This window comes from Protopterus annectens, chromosome 1.part1, assembly GCF_019279795.1.
Source record: "Protopterus annectens isolate FY-2018-M chromosome 1.part1, PAN1.0, whole genome shotgun sequence".
Lineage (NCBI taxonomy): Eukaryota > Metazoa > Chordata > Ceratodontiformes > Protopteridae > Protopterus > Protopterus annectens.
This window is the reverse complement of record NC_056726.1, coordinates 1475825177-1475842156: the sequence shown is the minus strand read 5'-3', so window position 1 is coordinate 1475842156 and position 16980 is coordinate 1475825177. Positions and strand designations below refer to the sequence as shown.

Below are 16980 nucleotides of genomic sequence, written 5' to 3'. Positions count from 1 at the left end.
CACCACCCACTAATATTTATCAGCTACTCAAAGGCCCTTCAAAGGGTGTACAATTATTACTGTGCAATATTATCCAATTGGTAGTATAGCCCAGGGCTAAAGCTATTAGAGTGGCTTTGTACAATTTTGCCAAAGGCATGCAAGTACTCTTAAGAGCTTAAATTATCTCTACAAAAACAGCCACATTTGAAAGGGTTTAAAAATATTTAATAATAAATAATGAAAACACAAGACAATACTTTTTACTACACAGTGCTAGCCAAAAGTTCAGAGATCACAGAGAAATACTAAAAATAATTCAATAGTACAGTTCTGACATCACAGAAAAACACATAGTCTAATCTTTCTAGTTTCTTTCTATTTCTAAGAGAAAACACAAGTCTAAGATAAACTTACATATAGAGCAAAGGCAGTGCTGAGTTGTATGGTCAAGACAAAAATGCTTAATGCTCTCTGATTTCCTCTGTTTTTAAAATCACATTCTTGATTCACATTACATCATTCTTCACACTTCCCTGGGTTCCCAGGCTAACAGAAACTACATTTACATTCTTCACCTCTGGGCAGAAACCAGAGCAATAAAGGACATTTATGCATGCAAATTCTGGCCATTAACTCTGGCCTTACAACAATAGCAAGAATTTCTTCATCTAGACTGGCCAGAGCCGTATTTACATCAAAGGGTCACAACATGCTTTACTTGGCCAGTGTAAAGTGCACTGTTGTTACATTATTTCCAGTTCCACACGTAACACTATGTTTACCATTTAAGACAACAAGCCGGTGTACATTAATATTTACAGATGACAGAATTATCACCGAAATTTTATCTGGCTAGGGTGGCAGCCTTCATCTATCTTCACCCAATCTTCACATAGGCCTAAATTTTTTTAATACATTTTAGTAAGGTCATTGTGAGTTCCATGTAGTGAAATATATTATAATGAGTTTTATTCCTGTTTCTTTAAATGACAGATTATTTAAAATCTAAAATATAATTGTTAGAGTGATTTTATTGGTTGTAAGTAACTATATAAGCACACTTGATGACATTTTTAACGGATTCTGATGAAGTCTGCGGTTTGTAGATGAAAGCGCTTAATCTATGTGACTATTAAAGATTTTTATCTGGATAGTGAGTTAGTTCACTTTGTTCAGTACTACTGCAGGGGAGTACAGGTGCTATTTGCATGGACCCTAAATTGTGTCATATTTTGGTTAAGAAGCTGTGCATATGTTAGTTGGTGGGGTAGTTCTAAGGAATTTAGGCTTTTAGTGCTATACAGTGGTGGGTTCTGAAAGGGATATTTGCTGCAAATTTGGCAGCTTTGTTACAGCATTGTTCTTTTTGATTTTTGTGATGCCTGAAGGTTAGTAAGGATGGGAGCACCATAACGAACTGTGGGGAGACGATAAGTAGTTTAAGCCTCGTTACGTTCAGCTGCCTGTGCTCCTCTTAATGTTTTGGCTCCCTCTGCATTCCTCTAGGAATTGTGGACTTTGTACAAACTATTAAACTTCTGGAACAGTATGTATATACTTAATGACTCAATAACAGGGTCAGTGCTATGGCAGTGTTGCGAATTGCCCATTAACGTATTGTTAATCTGTGGAATTCATTCTTATACTGTTCCCAACATTGCTTATTTCTATATTTATGTAAATTGTACTCATCTTTCATAGGAATCATAGGTTATCAAAGGTTAGTACTAAGCTAACTGCCCTTGCGAGCCATTGTAAGCCTAGCCATTTATCCCTTGTGAGACTCAAACCTTGCACCTTGTGCTTGTAAGGCAAACACCTTAACCGTTAGGCCACCCTCCCAACCCATATTAATCTTGCCTCCACTTTAAAAATTAAAAGCTTTCAGTGGACTTTCTCTATTAGTTATATTACATTTTAATATTAACTGCATCATATGTTCTGTTAAAACAAAGACAAAAACTAGTAAAGAACAAAACGGTGTCACGCAAAGCCAAGGTTCCAGAAAGTAGAAAACGCACTTTATTCAGTACAAACGAACAGTGTTTTTCGCCCCTGCAAAAACAGGAGCTTCATCAGCATTCAACTCAAAGAGTTCACACATTTTTAAAAAAGCATTAGTAACAAGGTTAATGATGTCACATCCTCCTCATGGCACATTAGAGGCATTTAAAGGTATATATTACTAAACAAGTGTTCAGGCTGTAAAATGTATACAAAGTACCAAAACACAAGGCGAATCAAACCATGTCTAAAATCATGTTTACCAATCTTCACCTAGTGTAAAAAGAATAAATTATAATGAATTATAATGAAATATAAAATATGAATGTGCAAATATAAAATATAAAATATATAAGGTATATATTAAAAATATATATGTGTAAGTATGTATAGGTATATCTAAATAAGCCACCAAGGACCTAACGAATTTAATAAAAACTTAAAAGGAGTAAATTAACAACTTAGTCCCTAATAGGACAAGATACTGCATGCTAGTAGACCTACATGCTCCTATACTTTTAAGTGCTTGGGACAAGTATTCAAGGTGGAATGTACCTAAGTCCAACAATACACTAAAATAAAAGGGAGCCCTGTATTTGGTGTGATGTTGTCAAATACATTGGGCTGTGTAAGTGGCTACCTGACCAATCCAACCAATCAAAGATGTAAACCCAAGGCCACTTCACCTCAAATAGCTTTTATATTTTAAAATTGACGATATATTACAATTATCATTCAATCCAGGATAAGAGAAAGCGTCCAGTTGTAATTGCCACTCTAACTCACAGTTTTCTAAGATTAGGGATTGGGGGCCACCTCTAATAGTTGGCTTGATATTATCAACTCCCATAAAAAGGAAGCTGTGCCCCTCATTACTTAGAATGTGCTTGGAGAGGGCATTGTCGCTTCTCTTATTTTTAATGGCGTACAGGTGCTGATAGATACGGTCACAAAAGCGCCTGTCCGTTTTTCCCACGTAGAAGGCAGGGCAACATTCACAAAAGGCGATGTACACGACAGATCTAGTGGTGCAGTTGATCTTATGATTGACAGAGAATTTTCTCTTACCAATAGAAAACGAATTACCTACCCTAAGGTATCTGCACCACTTGCAACAACCGCAAGTGAATGTGCCTTTGTGCTTCACCATGGGGTCAAACCCTTTATTTCTTTGCAATAATTCCTTGAGATTGTTACCCCTTTTATAAATAAACAAAGGGGTAAAGCCCAATCTGTGATGTAGACCAGAGTGGGAGATGAAGGACCAATTTTTACGTATAATAGAGCACAAATGCCCAGAATTTAAGTTAAATGGGGAAATAAAGGCAGTAGAGAAATTGGGGCTAGTGTTATGATGGATAGGCTCATTGTTAATACTAGTCTCCAATATGCCATTCCCAGTGGAGTCAGGGATAAAATCTAAGGGGTCAGATACCTTATCTTGCTCATTAGATAGTAATAATGGTAAATAAAACCCATTCAACTGTTTAAAGGATACTTCATCTTTAAGATCAATGAGAAGGCTAGTGGGATAACCTCGATTCAAAAACATATCGACCAAAAAGAGACACTCTTTTTCAAAGGCAACGTCAGTGCTGCACATACGTGCTGCCCTGACCAGTTGTCCCTTGACAATGGAACGCTTTTGCTTCCAGGGGTGACAACTTGAAAAGTGCAAAAATGAATTGCAATATGTTGTCTTCCTGAAGATGGTAGAACAGAATTTGTTGTTATCTAGGTCCTTAGTTAATTGCACATCTAAGTAATCAATCTCGGACCTCGAGAAGTGGTACGTGAATTTTTAAAATTCCGTAGAAGCGTTCATATGGTCAATAAGTTTTGATGCGGAATCCTCATTTCCTTTAAACAATATAAAAATATCGTCAAGGAACCGGGTATATATTCTTGAACCCTCCATAAAAAGAGGGTGGTTGAAGAGGTGCTTCTTCTCCCAGTAGGCAACAAACAGGTTGGCAACACTGCCACCACAGGGCGAGCCCATTGCAATGCCCTTCTTTTGGAGGTAGTACCCTCCCTCAAAGAGAAAGAAGTTAGAAGAAAGGATGATGTCAAGTAGGAATGTGACCAAATAGATGTCATTGTTCGAGGCCCCACATTCCTTTAGCATGAGTTCAGTCCATTCGACAGCCTCCTCATGTGGAATTGATGTATATAAATCGACCACATCAATGGTCAAGAAATTGAGGTCTTTGTCGAATTGGACATTGTTAATCAAAGACAGGAACGACCAAGAGTCCTTGCAAATTTGAGGGATGGTTTTCAAGTATTTGCTAATGATACTGTCAATGAAACGGGCACAAGGGTGGGTAATCGAACATCTACCATCTATCAAGGCATGCATAGGTGGATCAGTGATGCTCTTATGCATCTTAGGGATCCCGAACATAACAGGGACCCTAGGGTAGGAAATGTCGATGAAATTGTAAGTATTGATGTTGATCCTACCCCCTAGCATCATATGTTCTGATATGCAAATTTTAATTGTGACTTGTACTGCATATTCAGTTGAAAAAGGGTTTTCTCCCAGTCGGACTTTCCTGGTAAACAAAATCAAATAAATAAATAAATAAAATAAATACTGGAAATGGATATATTTAATAGAATTTTTCTCAGGCCTTTGCTGAGAATGGGTTCTGGTATCATATATACATACATTCTACGGTACAATAAACATCTGCATACTGCATTTTATTCTAAATATAGCAGTCAAGCTTTAGAACTGGTACAATAAAAAAATGTGTTAGCTAGCACCCTGCCTGTTTTATACTGCACCTGGAAAAGAACACAAAATTGGTGCACTGTTTCTATTTGCAATATTCATGCATGCGAATAAGCATTAGTTTCATGCTCTGCAAACTATATACAAATTCTTCTTTTTTTTTAGAGGATGGTGTTTTCAGAATGAAAGGAAGTAGAAGTGAAATACGTGGTGCGCAAGAGGTCAAAGAGGATGGAAATACAAGAACTGAAGTGCCTATTGATCAGGTATATTTTATTTATAAAATATAGTACACGTTTTGTTCACATTGATTGGTATGTGTGATTTATTTTGCACTGCTGATCATTGTCAGTAGCAAAACTTTCTTTTAACTTTGTTTCTGGGCCCCAGTGTGGTGCTGTCATAGGCGGGCAGAGGGTGAGAGGGGCATTTACTGATCTAAAAAGGACAGTTTTTTAAAACTATTTACTACCAGAACATAGGTTCACTTGGAGGACATTTAAACTTAGTCAGTCCCCTTTTGGTGCTTGAATTACCATTTCCTGATTGGTCTTACCTATCCCATGGCTGACAATTGTATATTAGCCCTAGTGAGAATAACTGTGATCATACCATAGATAATTTGAGAAGACCCATATAAGGGATGCAGCATTTAGGAACTGCCTCTATCCATTAGTGGCACGAGGTACAATCCTGGAGTACATTTTCTGTTATCCATCCTTAGATCCAAGTTGCATTTGAATATGGACAGGGATGAGCTTTGTTTTACTTGAGTAGATACTCTGTTCTGGAACAGTGGTAGCTTCTGTGATATATATCCATCTCTCCACAACATTCAGTTTAGATACCTGGACAGCGTATTTCTAATGCCATTTGACTTGCTGATGTTCAGTAGGTCCATCTGTATTTAGTTGGAGGATGCCTTGTATGCCAGACACATCACCTCTAAGCATTCTGTAGGATATTGAGCATAGTGATAAATATTTGAGGTGATCCATGCAAGACCTATGGTTTAGGACTTGTATCCTTTTAGTAAGGTATCTCATTGGGCATTCCAATCGTTGCATGGCTCTGGACAGATATGTGCCAAAGTGGGCATTATACAAAATGATTGACCTAATGAGGGCTTTGTAAAGGGGGACAGTAACATCTCTAGATCTAGTCACAATCAATTTGTTTATAAGCTGTGCAATACAGGAAGACTTTCTTATGACTCTGGGCACATGCTATTTAGGTCACTGTGCACACAAGTTCCCAAATGCCAAACAACTGGGTCAGTTCTCAGGGGGCATTGTCAATTTCGCAGTTCCCTGGAGTAGATGACTTCCCAAAGGATACAGTAATGTATTTTTTGGAATTTAGTTTCAATTCATGATTCTGGCACCAGTTATTGTTTGGGACAAACATTCCTGCATGATGGTTAAGTCATTTGGAGATTCAATAACTGCTCCTAGCTTGCAGTCATCTCAAACTTAGTCGGCCAAAGCCTTTTGGTATTTCCTTTTACTTTTTTTTTACCTTCATCCATTGCTTTGGTGACAAGAGTAAAGTTTAAAATTTGCCCATGATTTTGAGTCTTTCACATTTTCGCCAGATTCTTTCCCTAAGAGGTTAAGAGATCAGAGCATATGTTTGACTGTCCCTGATTGTGTCTTATTTTGGTCTGTTCCTCATATGTGCAATTTTATTTATGAGGACTATAAAACTTAAATAATGACAGACACTTGAGTTTCAGACAAACACTGAGCCATTTGCTAAACAAACAATACTGGCTCGCAATGAAAACAGACTCAGCATGAGCAGTAAACTTTTCTGCCCTTAAAACTCACATTCATTGAAATGGCATGAAAACCCACATTCATTTTGCATCTGGCCAGGGGAGGACTAAGCTTACCTCTGGGCTGTTTTCAAACCATAGGCTTCTTACACATTTTTAGGACCATGCATACATGTATGCATTCTTTGATTCACCTTCCTGATTTTATTAACCCAATTGTATTAAATTATATTCCTTGTATAATATAGCACCGCTTGTTAGAATGTGTTTTAAATTTGTAGTTTTGAACAGTTTTCTAGTAAGCAATGAAACAAAATGTATGCACCAATAATGACAAAACCACCCATTTCAGAAAATTTCAACCATAAAAGGTCACTCAAACTTCTGTCATTACCATCCACTAGTATCAGTAAATATGCAAATCTCTGCAGAAGTAAGTCATCTAAATAATTCCACATTAAAGGGATTTTCAACTAATGAAGAGGTTGCTGCTAGGAAACAACTTTATATTTCATTGTTTCATCTACAAATAAAGTGTCTGTTGCCATTGAAGAATAAATTGCCCCATGTTACATTAAAAAAAGATAAGCTAGTAATTTTGCAATGGGGAATAGATGGCAAACTGATAGTTACTAAGTAACTCTTCCAAAGGAGAACATTCATAGAACTGCGGCATTCACTCCATTTAAAGTACAACACAGTACAGTATCAGCAAATCATCTGCATACTGTGGGAGTAGAACCCACAACCTTCTACATCAAAAGCAAGTATCCTATATACTACATGTTGTGCTACTAACAATACAAGCAACTTAGCATAAGCAGCACTAAACTTCTCTTCCCTGAAACTGTCAGCTCCATGTAAAATCCACTTGACACTCAACAAAATCTTTCAGTTTTACAGCACAAGAAATCTGGAAAAAGCCAAAATTTATTTGGGGAGCAAAGGCACAAAACCAGGGACGAATTTTAAATATTGCTTGTATAATCTCAGAAAATTGCTAAAATAAAGTGTTTTGTGTTACCATGTGTTTCCTGAAAGATAGGAAAACTGAAACTTAAAGGGCTATCATTATTTAGTGAATTCAGTTCTCACTGATTTGCCAGAAAAACACAAATTTTAAGAGGAACAGCCCAAAAGTATGAGCCAAATATTCTGTGAAAATCAGGACAGTTGAAAGCTATGGACTCACCTCCCTGAATCACAGGTGGTGGTATGTGTAGAGAATTCAAGCTCTTGTTTTGTACCTAAGGTTTGAGCCTGAGTGACAGTAACCACCAGGTATACCTAACTGGGGCATTTTCACACACACACACACACACACACACACACACACACACACACACACACACACACACACACACACAGTGGCAGATGCAGACACCTACACACACTCACTGGCAGATGCAGACACACACACTCACTGGCAGATGCAGAGACACACACTCACTGGCAGATGCAGACACACACACTCACTGGCAGATGCAGACACCTACACACACTCACTGGCAGATGCAGACACACACACTCACTGGCAGATGCAGATACACACACTCACTAGCAGATGCAGACGCACTCACTGGCAGATACACACACTCACTGGCAGAGGCAGACACTCACTGGCAAATGCAGACACCTACACACACTAACTGGCAGATGCAGACACCTACACACACTCACTGGCAGATGCAGACACACACATTCACTAGCAGATGCAGATACACACACTCACTGGCAGATGCAGACACACACACTCACTGGCAGATGCAGACACACATACTCCCTTCCAGATGCAGCACTGGGCAACAACTCCTGTGTGCAGCATAAAATAAAAGAACAAACAACTCCTGTGTGCTCAGAATGATGTCACAATATGCCTCAGTGAAATTGTACTATCACCATGCCTAAGTAACTAGCAGTATTCAAAGACAACTTTTTTCATACTTGCTTCTTTGTCTCTTTTCTAGTTAAAATCTGCAAATATTATCATGTTGGGGCAAATTTAAAATACAAGAAGATCTTTTTGGCAAGGGCAGGTTCCTTCTCAGCTACAAAATTATTTATAAAACAGGTCACAGAAGTTATTGAAGCAGTTTTAGAAAAGTGTCAAATGTAAGTCCTAATAAATTGTTTTATATTTATATGACTAATCCAAATGGTGAGTGTGCTTATATAGGACCATTGCTGAGTCAAGGTCAGATTGTAAGTAAACTTGGCCAATGTGTTAAGTATATATTTCTTTGGATTTGTATCATATGTATTTCTTATAAGAGATATGTAATACCTGGTAAAGGAACTGTATTTTTGCCTTACATTACTAATAATATGGTTGCAGTATCTTTGAGGAAAATAAAGACTTGTAATTGTATGGAATAAGATTGGAAAATGCATATTTATTTTATCTGATTTTCTGATTACTCTATTTAGATTATTATGTAATACAATACTTCTTTTATGAAATTCTTCCTGAGTCTTGCAGACTGGTCAGCATACTATCAAATCACAAATGAGGAAGTTGCAGCTTGGTACACAATTAATGTATTATTAGTTTAATATCACTTGTTGGGAAATGTTATAAAAAGAAGCTTGTTTTTATTATTATTATACAATGAATCCACTTTTGGTAATTATACTGATATTAGTGAAAAAGAAGTTATGTACCTACCATAACATTCCATGTTTGTTGTCCTTCATCTCGCCTTCCTTCTTGCTGGTTGGGTTCATAGCCGATCTTTGGCTCCGACTCAGCTGTTTACTATAGCTCGAGAGCTTATACTGGCTCGAGGCTAACCCCTATCCCAACATGCCTAGCGGTAGCTACCCAGATCTAATTTGTGATAGCTCACAATAGGCAATAATAGTAAAATGCAAATTTTACTAAGCTTTTACACATAAGGAAACCTTGTGTATAAAGGAACAATCCACATTCAAAGGTTAGGAAGGAAAAGGAAAAACAAGGCATGGTCAACTAACCTGGTATGTCAACGGGAAACTCAGCCAGTGTAACCAATGAAGGAATTCCTCTCAATCCTCCAGGAAGGGGGAAGCAGGGGGGGACGACGCAAGAAGGAAGGCGAGATGAAGGACAACAAACATGGGAAGTTATGGTAGGTACATAACTTCTTTATGTTATGTTGTCCCCATCTCACCTTCATTCTTGCTGGTTGGGACCACATCCCCAGCACTAAGTTCTTGGGTGGCTCACTGGAACAAACTCTTCAGGACCATGGAACTAAAGGATGCCCTGTTCTGGGAGACCACATCCACTTTGTAATGAGTGAAAAAGGTATGAGGATTTGTCCATGTTGCTGCTGCACAGATTGAATCTAAAGACAATTTGGTTTGGAAGGCAACAGAGGTAGCCAAAGCCCTAGGTGAGTGTCTTCTGGCTTTCTTTGGAAGCTTCTTGTTACACAAATCATAAGTATAGATGATTGTATCTAACAGCCACTTTGATAAGGTCACTTTTGAAACTGGAGAACCTTGTTTATTGTCAGCAAAGGATACAAACAATTGATCTGATTTTCTAAAGTCCTTGGTCCTGTGTAAATAAAAGTGTAATTGCCTATGAACATCCAATTGGTGGAGTCTATACTCTGCCTTGTTGCCATAATTGGGAAAGAATACAGGAAGCTCGTTGGACTGATTTAAATTATACTCTGAACACTGCTTTGGCAAGAAGGAGGGACTGGTTCTGACAGAAACTCTATCTTTGTGGAATATGAGATACGGTGGGCGAATAGATAAAGTGTGTAATTCAGAAACCCATCTAGCTGAGGTGATGGCAATCAAGAAGAGGGTTTTCCAAGACAGAAATTTCAGGGGACAAGATGATGCTGGTTCAAAGAGTGGAAGAACCAGAGAGGCTAAAACAAAGTTTAGGTCCCGGGGCAGGGGAGCTTCTCTTACCGGGGGCCGTAAAAAGGTTGTACCACGTAAGAATGCTTTGCACAGCTTATGGGACATGATATTAGAGCCCAACTCTCCCACATGAAAATTGGAGATGGCAGCCAGTTGGACCCTAATGGTAGCTGCAGCTGCCCCTCATTCGAACATTTTGGCCAGGAAATCAAGAATCTTGGTAACAGGAGCAGTGAAGGGATCAATATCATTTTTCTTTGCCCAATAAGAGAACCTCTTCCATTTGCTAGCATAAATCTTTCTGGTAGTGGGCTTGTGAGAAGACACCAGGATGTGTTGCACTGCCGGGGAAATGTTGGGGAGCCTGGCTAAGACTGGAAGTGGAGAAACCAAGCTGTCAGCTTGAGAGTTTGGAGGGAGGGGTGGAGCATGCCCGACTGATGCATCAGGAGGTCTGGAACTGGGTCCAGGATCCAAGGCTCCACTTGTAGATGATGGAAGAGAAACGGGAACCATATCTGATGAGGCCAGTAAGGAGCAATGAGAATAAGCTTGCAACCCAGTGACTTTGCTTTCTGAAGTACTTTGGGGATCAGAGGAAAAGGTGGAAAGGCATAAAGTAGCCCTGGAGGCCAATCATGAACAAGTGCATCCCTGGGTAACTGCCCTGGTGGGGGGACTAAGGTGAAATAACTGCTGCAGTTCTTGTTAAGGGGAGTGGCAAAAAGATTGCAGTATGGCTGGCTCCATTTGCAAAAAATCAAGTCCACAACTTCTTGCTTCAGGGACCACTCATGAGGCATGAGGATAGCCCTGCTGAGCCTGTCCGCTACCATGCTGGATTTCTAGGGAATGTGCATCACAATCAGAAAATGTTGGGAAGACATCACCCATTGCCATACTCGGAGGGTCTTCTGACACAAAGGGTAATATCTGGTCCCACCTTGTTTGTTGCTGTACCATACCACTGACATGTTGTATGTCTGAATTGCAATAGTTCTGGTAGGTAGAGAGTCTTGAAGTGCTTGCAACGCCAGAAGCACCGCTCTCATCTCTAGAACATTGATGTGCAAGTGGTACTCGTGTGGCTGCCACATTCCTTGGACAGTCTGTCCCAGATAATGCCCCCCCCCCCATCCTATCTGGGAGGCATCCATTGTCACTGTGGCTACTGGATAGGGGTCTAGAAAGGGTCTGCCCAGAGTCACCTGGGGGGAGACAAGCTACCATACTAAGCCCTTTTTGCAGGATTCTGTGATTGAGATCATATGTGACATTGGTAAATCCTGGAACGACCATTGAGTGAAAAGAAGCCACTGCAGAATTCTCATGTGGAAGCAAGCCATAGGGATTAGAGTAATTGCTGCAGCCATTGAGCCCAGGGCTTTCAATACCTCTCTTGCCTGAACTTTCTTCTTTTTCATGAGGAATGAAACTTGCTGATGAATGGTTGACACCCTGTCTTGAGGCAGCTTTGCTATCATGGCTGTTGTATCTAAGTCTGCCCCTATGAAAGTAATACACTGACAAGGCAACAATGCAGACTTTTCATAGTTTATGGTGATGCCTAGCTGGGAACAAGTTTGAATTGTGTAGTCCCGTGCTTTGATCAGTTGATGTTAGGTGGTAGTAGTGAGGAGCCAGTCGTCTAGATATGGAAACACCTGGAATGCTAGACATCTCAGGTGAGCCGTGACCACTGCCATACACTTGGTGAACACCCTTGGAGCTGTGGTGAGACCAAAGGGTAGAGCTCTGAATTGATAATGACTGGATCCCAGCCAGAAGGGTAGGAATCACCTGGATCGCCTGTCCATTTGTATGTGGTAGTACATATCCTGGAGATCGATGGAGTACATCCAATTGTCCTGACCCAAAAAGGGTAGAATGGACTGCAGTGTTACCATCCGGAACTTCACTTTTTTTACTGATTTGTTTAGCTTGCTGAGATTCAAGATGGGTTTCTAGTTGCCTGTCTTTTTTGGAACTAAAAAGAACCTTGAGTAAGTTCCGGATTTGATTTGGTCTGTGGGGACTTCTTGGATGGCTCTTTTTTTCTAGAAACCTTTGTACTTCTAGGTTTGCTTGATCCCAAAGACTGGGTGAAATGACTGGGATTGACCATTTTGTTCTTGAGGAGGATAACTGGGAAAAGGAAATTTTGTAATCCTTGGATATTATAGACAGCACCCATGCATCTTTTGTAATAGTTTGCCAGGCTGTTGTGTACAATGATACTCTGCCCGGGACTGCCTCCAGAGGTGGATAGTCGGGACTCCCTTCAGGAGTTGTGGAAGGGCCTAGCAGAGAATGTATCTCTGTTGCCCTGCTGTTGTGGACCCCCCCTGCTGCGAGGCCAGCATCTTACATTATTGTTTCCCCCTCTGCCCCTGGGGGAAAATTCTCCACGTGTGTCAGGTAAAACTCCCTGGGATTTTCAAAACCACATTTTCCCACTCTTCTGACCTTTAGGGTAGGGTCTAGATTTAGTGTAAAAATGGACTCCCACAGCAGAGAGAGTCTTGCCATCCTTTTCATACCTGGTGAGAGTCTCTTTTACCTGAGGCCCAAATAAGGATGAGCCATCAAAAGGGGTATCGGTAAAGGAGGACTTGAAGGGTTCCGCAAATTAACAAAGGCACATCCAGGAGTGTCTCTGCAAAGCAACTCCAGTACCTGCTGCCCTACTCACTCCATCTGCCGCATAAGAAATGAGCCTCATGGAGGAGTTAACCACTGAAGTCACGGTCACAAGCTGGGAAGCTGCCCTGTCTGCAACTCCCTCAGCTGTAGGATCCGGCAGGGTATCTCCCAACTCTTTTAGGAGATCCGTCTGAAGTCGCGTGAAGTGTGACAAACAATTCAGTGACCTGAGTGTAAAGGTCGCTGAAGAGAACATATGCTTCCCATACCTGTCCATCATATGGTACTCCTTGTTCAGCGGATGGACAGATGACGAAGTTTCCACAAGTTCCTTCTTAGTGGCTGCTGCCACCATCATAGCATCAACAGGTACCCCTTTGGAAAGAAAGGACTTGTCTTTGGGGGCAGTTATAAATTTATTTGGTCTCCGCGGAACCAGTTCCATGGTCTCTGGAGCGCTCCACGCCTTCTGACTCACTACAGACAAAAGTGGGTCAAAAGGCAGAGACACCCAAGAGGTGGAGGGTCGGGAACCAAATGCGTCCAGGTAAACCGACTCATCCTCAGAAGGGGCTAGGGACTTCCAGCCACCCCTCTGTCTAAGGATTTCCAAGATGTCCGAAAAGGAGACATCCTCAGAGGGGGACTTTGGGGACCCTTCTGATTCATCCAAGTCTGTGTCTGAAAGGATGGACTCAGGGAAGTCCAGATGCTTCCTCTCACATTTTTTCTTCTGAGGGACCTCCTTCGAATGTTCGGGGGAGGTTTCGGAAGAGGTGGGGTCACCCAATGGGGCATCCTGGGGCATAGGTTTCCTATGCTTGGAGGGAGGAGGAGGGTCAAAGGCAGGTACAGGCACCGAGGGAGAAGGAGCCGATGGAGCTGAGGGTGGAGCAGTCTCAGGGGACAGCATGCTTCTCATCACCTTGAAGGTGCCACTGTCCCAAGCAGAAGGAGCCTCTGGCTCTGAAGAGCCCAGAAATCTCCTGCGAACTGAGAGTGATGGCTCTGAGGCTGATGTGGGAGCCAAGCTCACCTGTGCCAAAGCTCTGAGAGGGAGAGCAGGGCCAGACAAGGGTCTGATGCCACTTCCCCCCTTGGAGCCGATGAGAGAGCTTTGGCACCCAGATCCCTCGATGGACTGAGACATCAAGGAGATCGGAGTGGGAGTCGGAACCGATAAAGGAGAAGTAACCAGAGTGGATTGTTCCACCACCATGACGTCCATGGCTCCAAGCTCAAGAGAGTCGGATGAGGAACCAATACAGAAGCTGGATGGGCTGAAGGAGCCAATTCCTCATGGGCTGGGCTCGATAGCAATTTGGCAAGTGCCTGTGACTTGAGGAGTCTATTAACCACATCATGGTCCAAAAGCCTGGAGTACCGAGAGGAGTGAGAGGAGGACTGGTGACTGCCTGCCACAGATTGTAACAAAGGAGACTGTGGAGCAAAGTGCACCGGCTCCAAAGAAGGAGACCTGGTTCTTTTATGGGCCCGGACTGGCTCCGAAGTCACTGATGGAGCCACCGGAGACATAGCTTTGTTGGAGCTGACACTGGAAACCGACAGAGCTGAAGATTTGACAGCAGATTTGGGTTGCTCTGAAATCAGAACCATTGAGGATGGTTTGGGAGATTTGTCAGACTATTTTTCTGGCTGAGGAACCAGAAATAGAGGATCCTGAGGGTTCTTCAAAAGGCCGTGCAGAATTAGTTTATTTTTTCTCTCCTGCAGGACTCTAGAACTGAAAGCATGACAGATAAAGCATGAGTCCTGCAGGTGAACAGCCCCTAAACAGTATACACAGCTCGTATGCCCATCCGTAAGGGACATTTTTTGGCAGCACGAGTCGTACTTCTTAAAGCCAGAGGGTTTTGACTCTTTGGACATGCTGGATAAATTAGGAAGAGACAAACAGCAAAAATAAGGCTGTAATGGCTAGCAATACACAAATACAAACACTACCAACAAGCAAGGATAATTTATTTTTATTTTTTTTTTTTTAGGAAAGAGAAGAAGAAGGGGGAGAGCCTCTAAGTAAAATGGTAACTCCCCCAATAGGAGAGCCTCTAACTTAAACGGCTACTCCAACAGATAGTGAGGAAAGAAGAAACGAACCCTCTAAGTTAAATGGGCTCAAGCAGAAAGCAAGGCCTAAGAAAATGACAGCCAAGAAGAACCCAAAACACAACAGCAGAGGAAGGTCAGAAGGTTGTTAGTCTAAACGAGGACTAAGATAGACACCAAAAAGGTAATTAAACTGGTAAAATCCTGGTAAAAGAAGACAGCAAATTATGAAAAAACTAAATACTTATCCTGAGCCAGTAGTCACAATCTTGATGCTACAAGTGGCAAACAAGATCTGGGTAGCTACCACTAGGCATGTTGGGATAGGAGTTAGCCTCGAGCCAGTATAAGCTCTCGAGCTATAGTAAACGGTCGAGTTGGAGCTGAGGATCGGCTCCGAAACCAACCAGCAAGAATGAAGGCAAGATGGGGACAACATGACATCATGAGTTATAGAAAAAAAGCAATCTACATTTACTAGTCCTATAGATTTCAATGACCTGTTTAGCAAAGTTTAGAAGAGGAAATAGCTGCAGCCGTAATTAACTTAGATTTGACAACACCTTTAATAGTATCCTAGATTATATTATAAATGCTTGGAAATCTAGATATTTTTAATGTTGGACTTTCTCTCTGAGATCTGAATCTTCTTCTCTAGAAATGTTTCTTGCTGCTATGACTTCCTTCTCCATCTGAAGTGCTGGTCTCATTTATTTCTGGTTTGTTAATTCTCCACTACAGCCCTAACCCTTCCTAATCTCCATTCTCATTTATTGTTACAGGTGTTTCCCTTCTGGGGTATTGCAGCACAGCGCTGTACTCAGGTGGAAAATACAATGTCTAGTCATTGCCCACAACTCAGTTCAGTTTAAAAGAAAAACAGTAATTTCTGAAACTGCAGTGGCAGTCATTTTTAAAATAGTCAACTCCTGCAATTATGGATGATTGTAAAATTACCTGGTGCACTTTGTGCTCCATGGTAAACAAGCTCATGCAATAATCAGTGTCATCCTAGCAGGTTTTGGCCCAAACACTCTACTGCCATCTGATGCTTCCTCTCATAAGCTGAACATTAAAGTCTGACTGTATATCCTAACCAAAAATAGAGCCTGGTGTTACATTTGTGGAATGATACAGCTCTGCTCAACTAATGTTGTTACTGGGGTCCTTCAAACAAATATTCAAGTGTACAAAGGGGGCAACAGTGTTACTGACATGATAGTCCTCATGTCTGGCTAATAATTGTGTCAGAAACTTTTATTTCCTTTGTAAAAGTTAACAGAGTAAGAGTAAAGCAGTGAGACTGTTGTCTGTTATCAGTAATGGACTCCTTACTGGCACTTGCATTTCTCTCATCTCTGCTTTGGCTTCTCCATCAGCTCCGTATGCGCATGCATACAATGACTGACTAATGTCATGTGCCAGCTTCATTCAGCTTCTCCCAACCCTGCCACCCAGTTTTTTTTTTCTTTTATGCCTAACTGACCACAACTCCGCCTGCAACAAGTTTAAATTATAACCAGCAATATACCACATGCAAACCAAAGTGCATCCACCCAATAAGTAACCACACCTATCCAGCATATTCTGTTTCCCTCAATCATCTCTCTCTCTTAGTGCAAGTTAAACAGCAAAGCTCTCACATTCTTTAGAAAAAAACCAACACTACCACTCTCGATCCTGTCTTCTTTAGTATTTCCTCTTCCATACCACACCTACAAGTATCACCATGTCCTCATAAAACAATGGAAATACTACTTTGTCAAGCATCTCCAATATTCACTCATAAACATACCTTCTTTCTTGCAGCAATACTATCAATCACACTAATTCCTATCATACAATACCAAAGCACAACAGAGCAATAAAACACCTCCCATCTCATCCAAGTAACTTATCTACCACC

The 16980-nt window shown here is 41.1% G+C and overlaps 1 protein-coding gene across 2 annotated transcripts in view; it reads left to right on the top strand.

Moving 5' to 3' along the window:
* The window catches only part of DCDC2B (doublecortin domain containing 2B), a 722606-nt gene that overhangs the window by 603142 nt on the left and 102484 nt on the right, over nt 1-16980 (top strand). For both annotated transcript variants that reach the window (XM_044082560.1, XM_044082551.1), the window contains one exon: nt 4892-4992. In XM_044082560.1, the coding sequence (XP_043938495.1) occupies nt 4892-4992 (101 nt within the window). The remainder of the gene's footprint in view (nt 1-4891; nt 4993-16980) is intronic.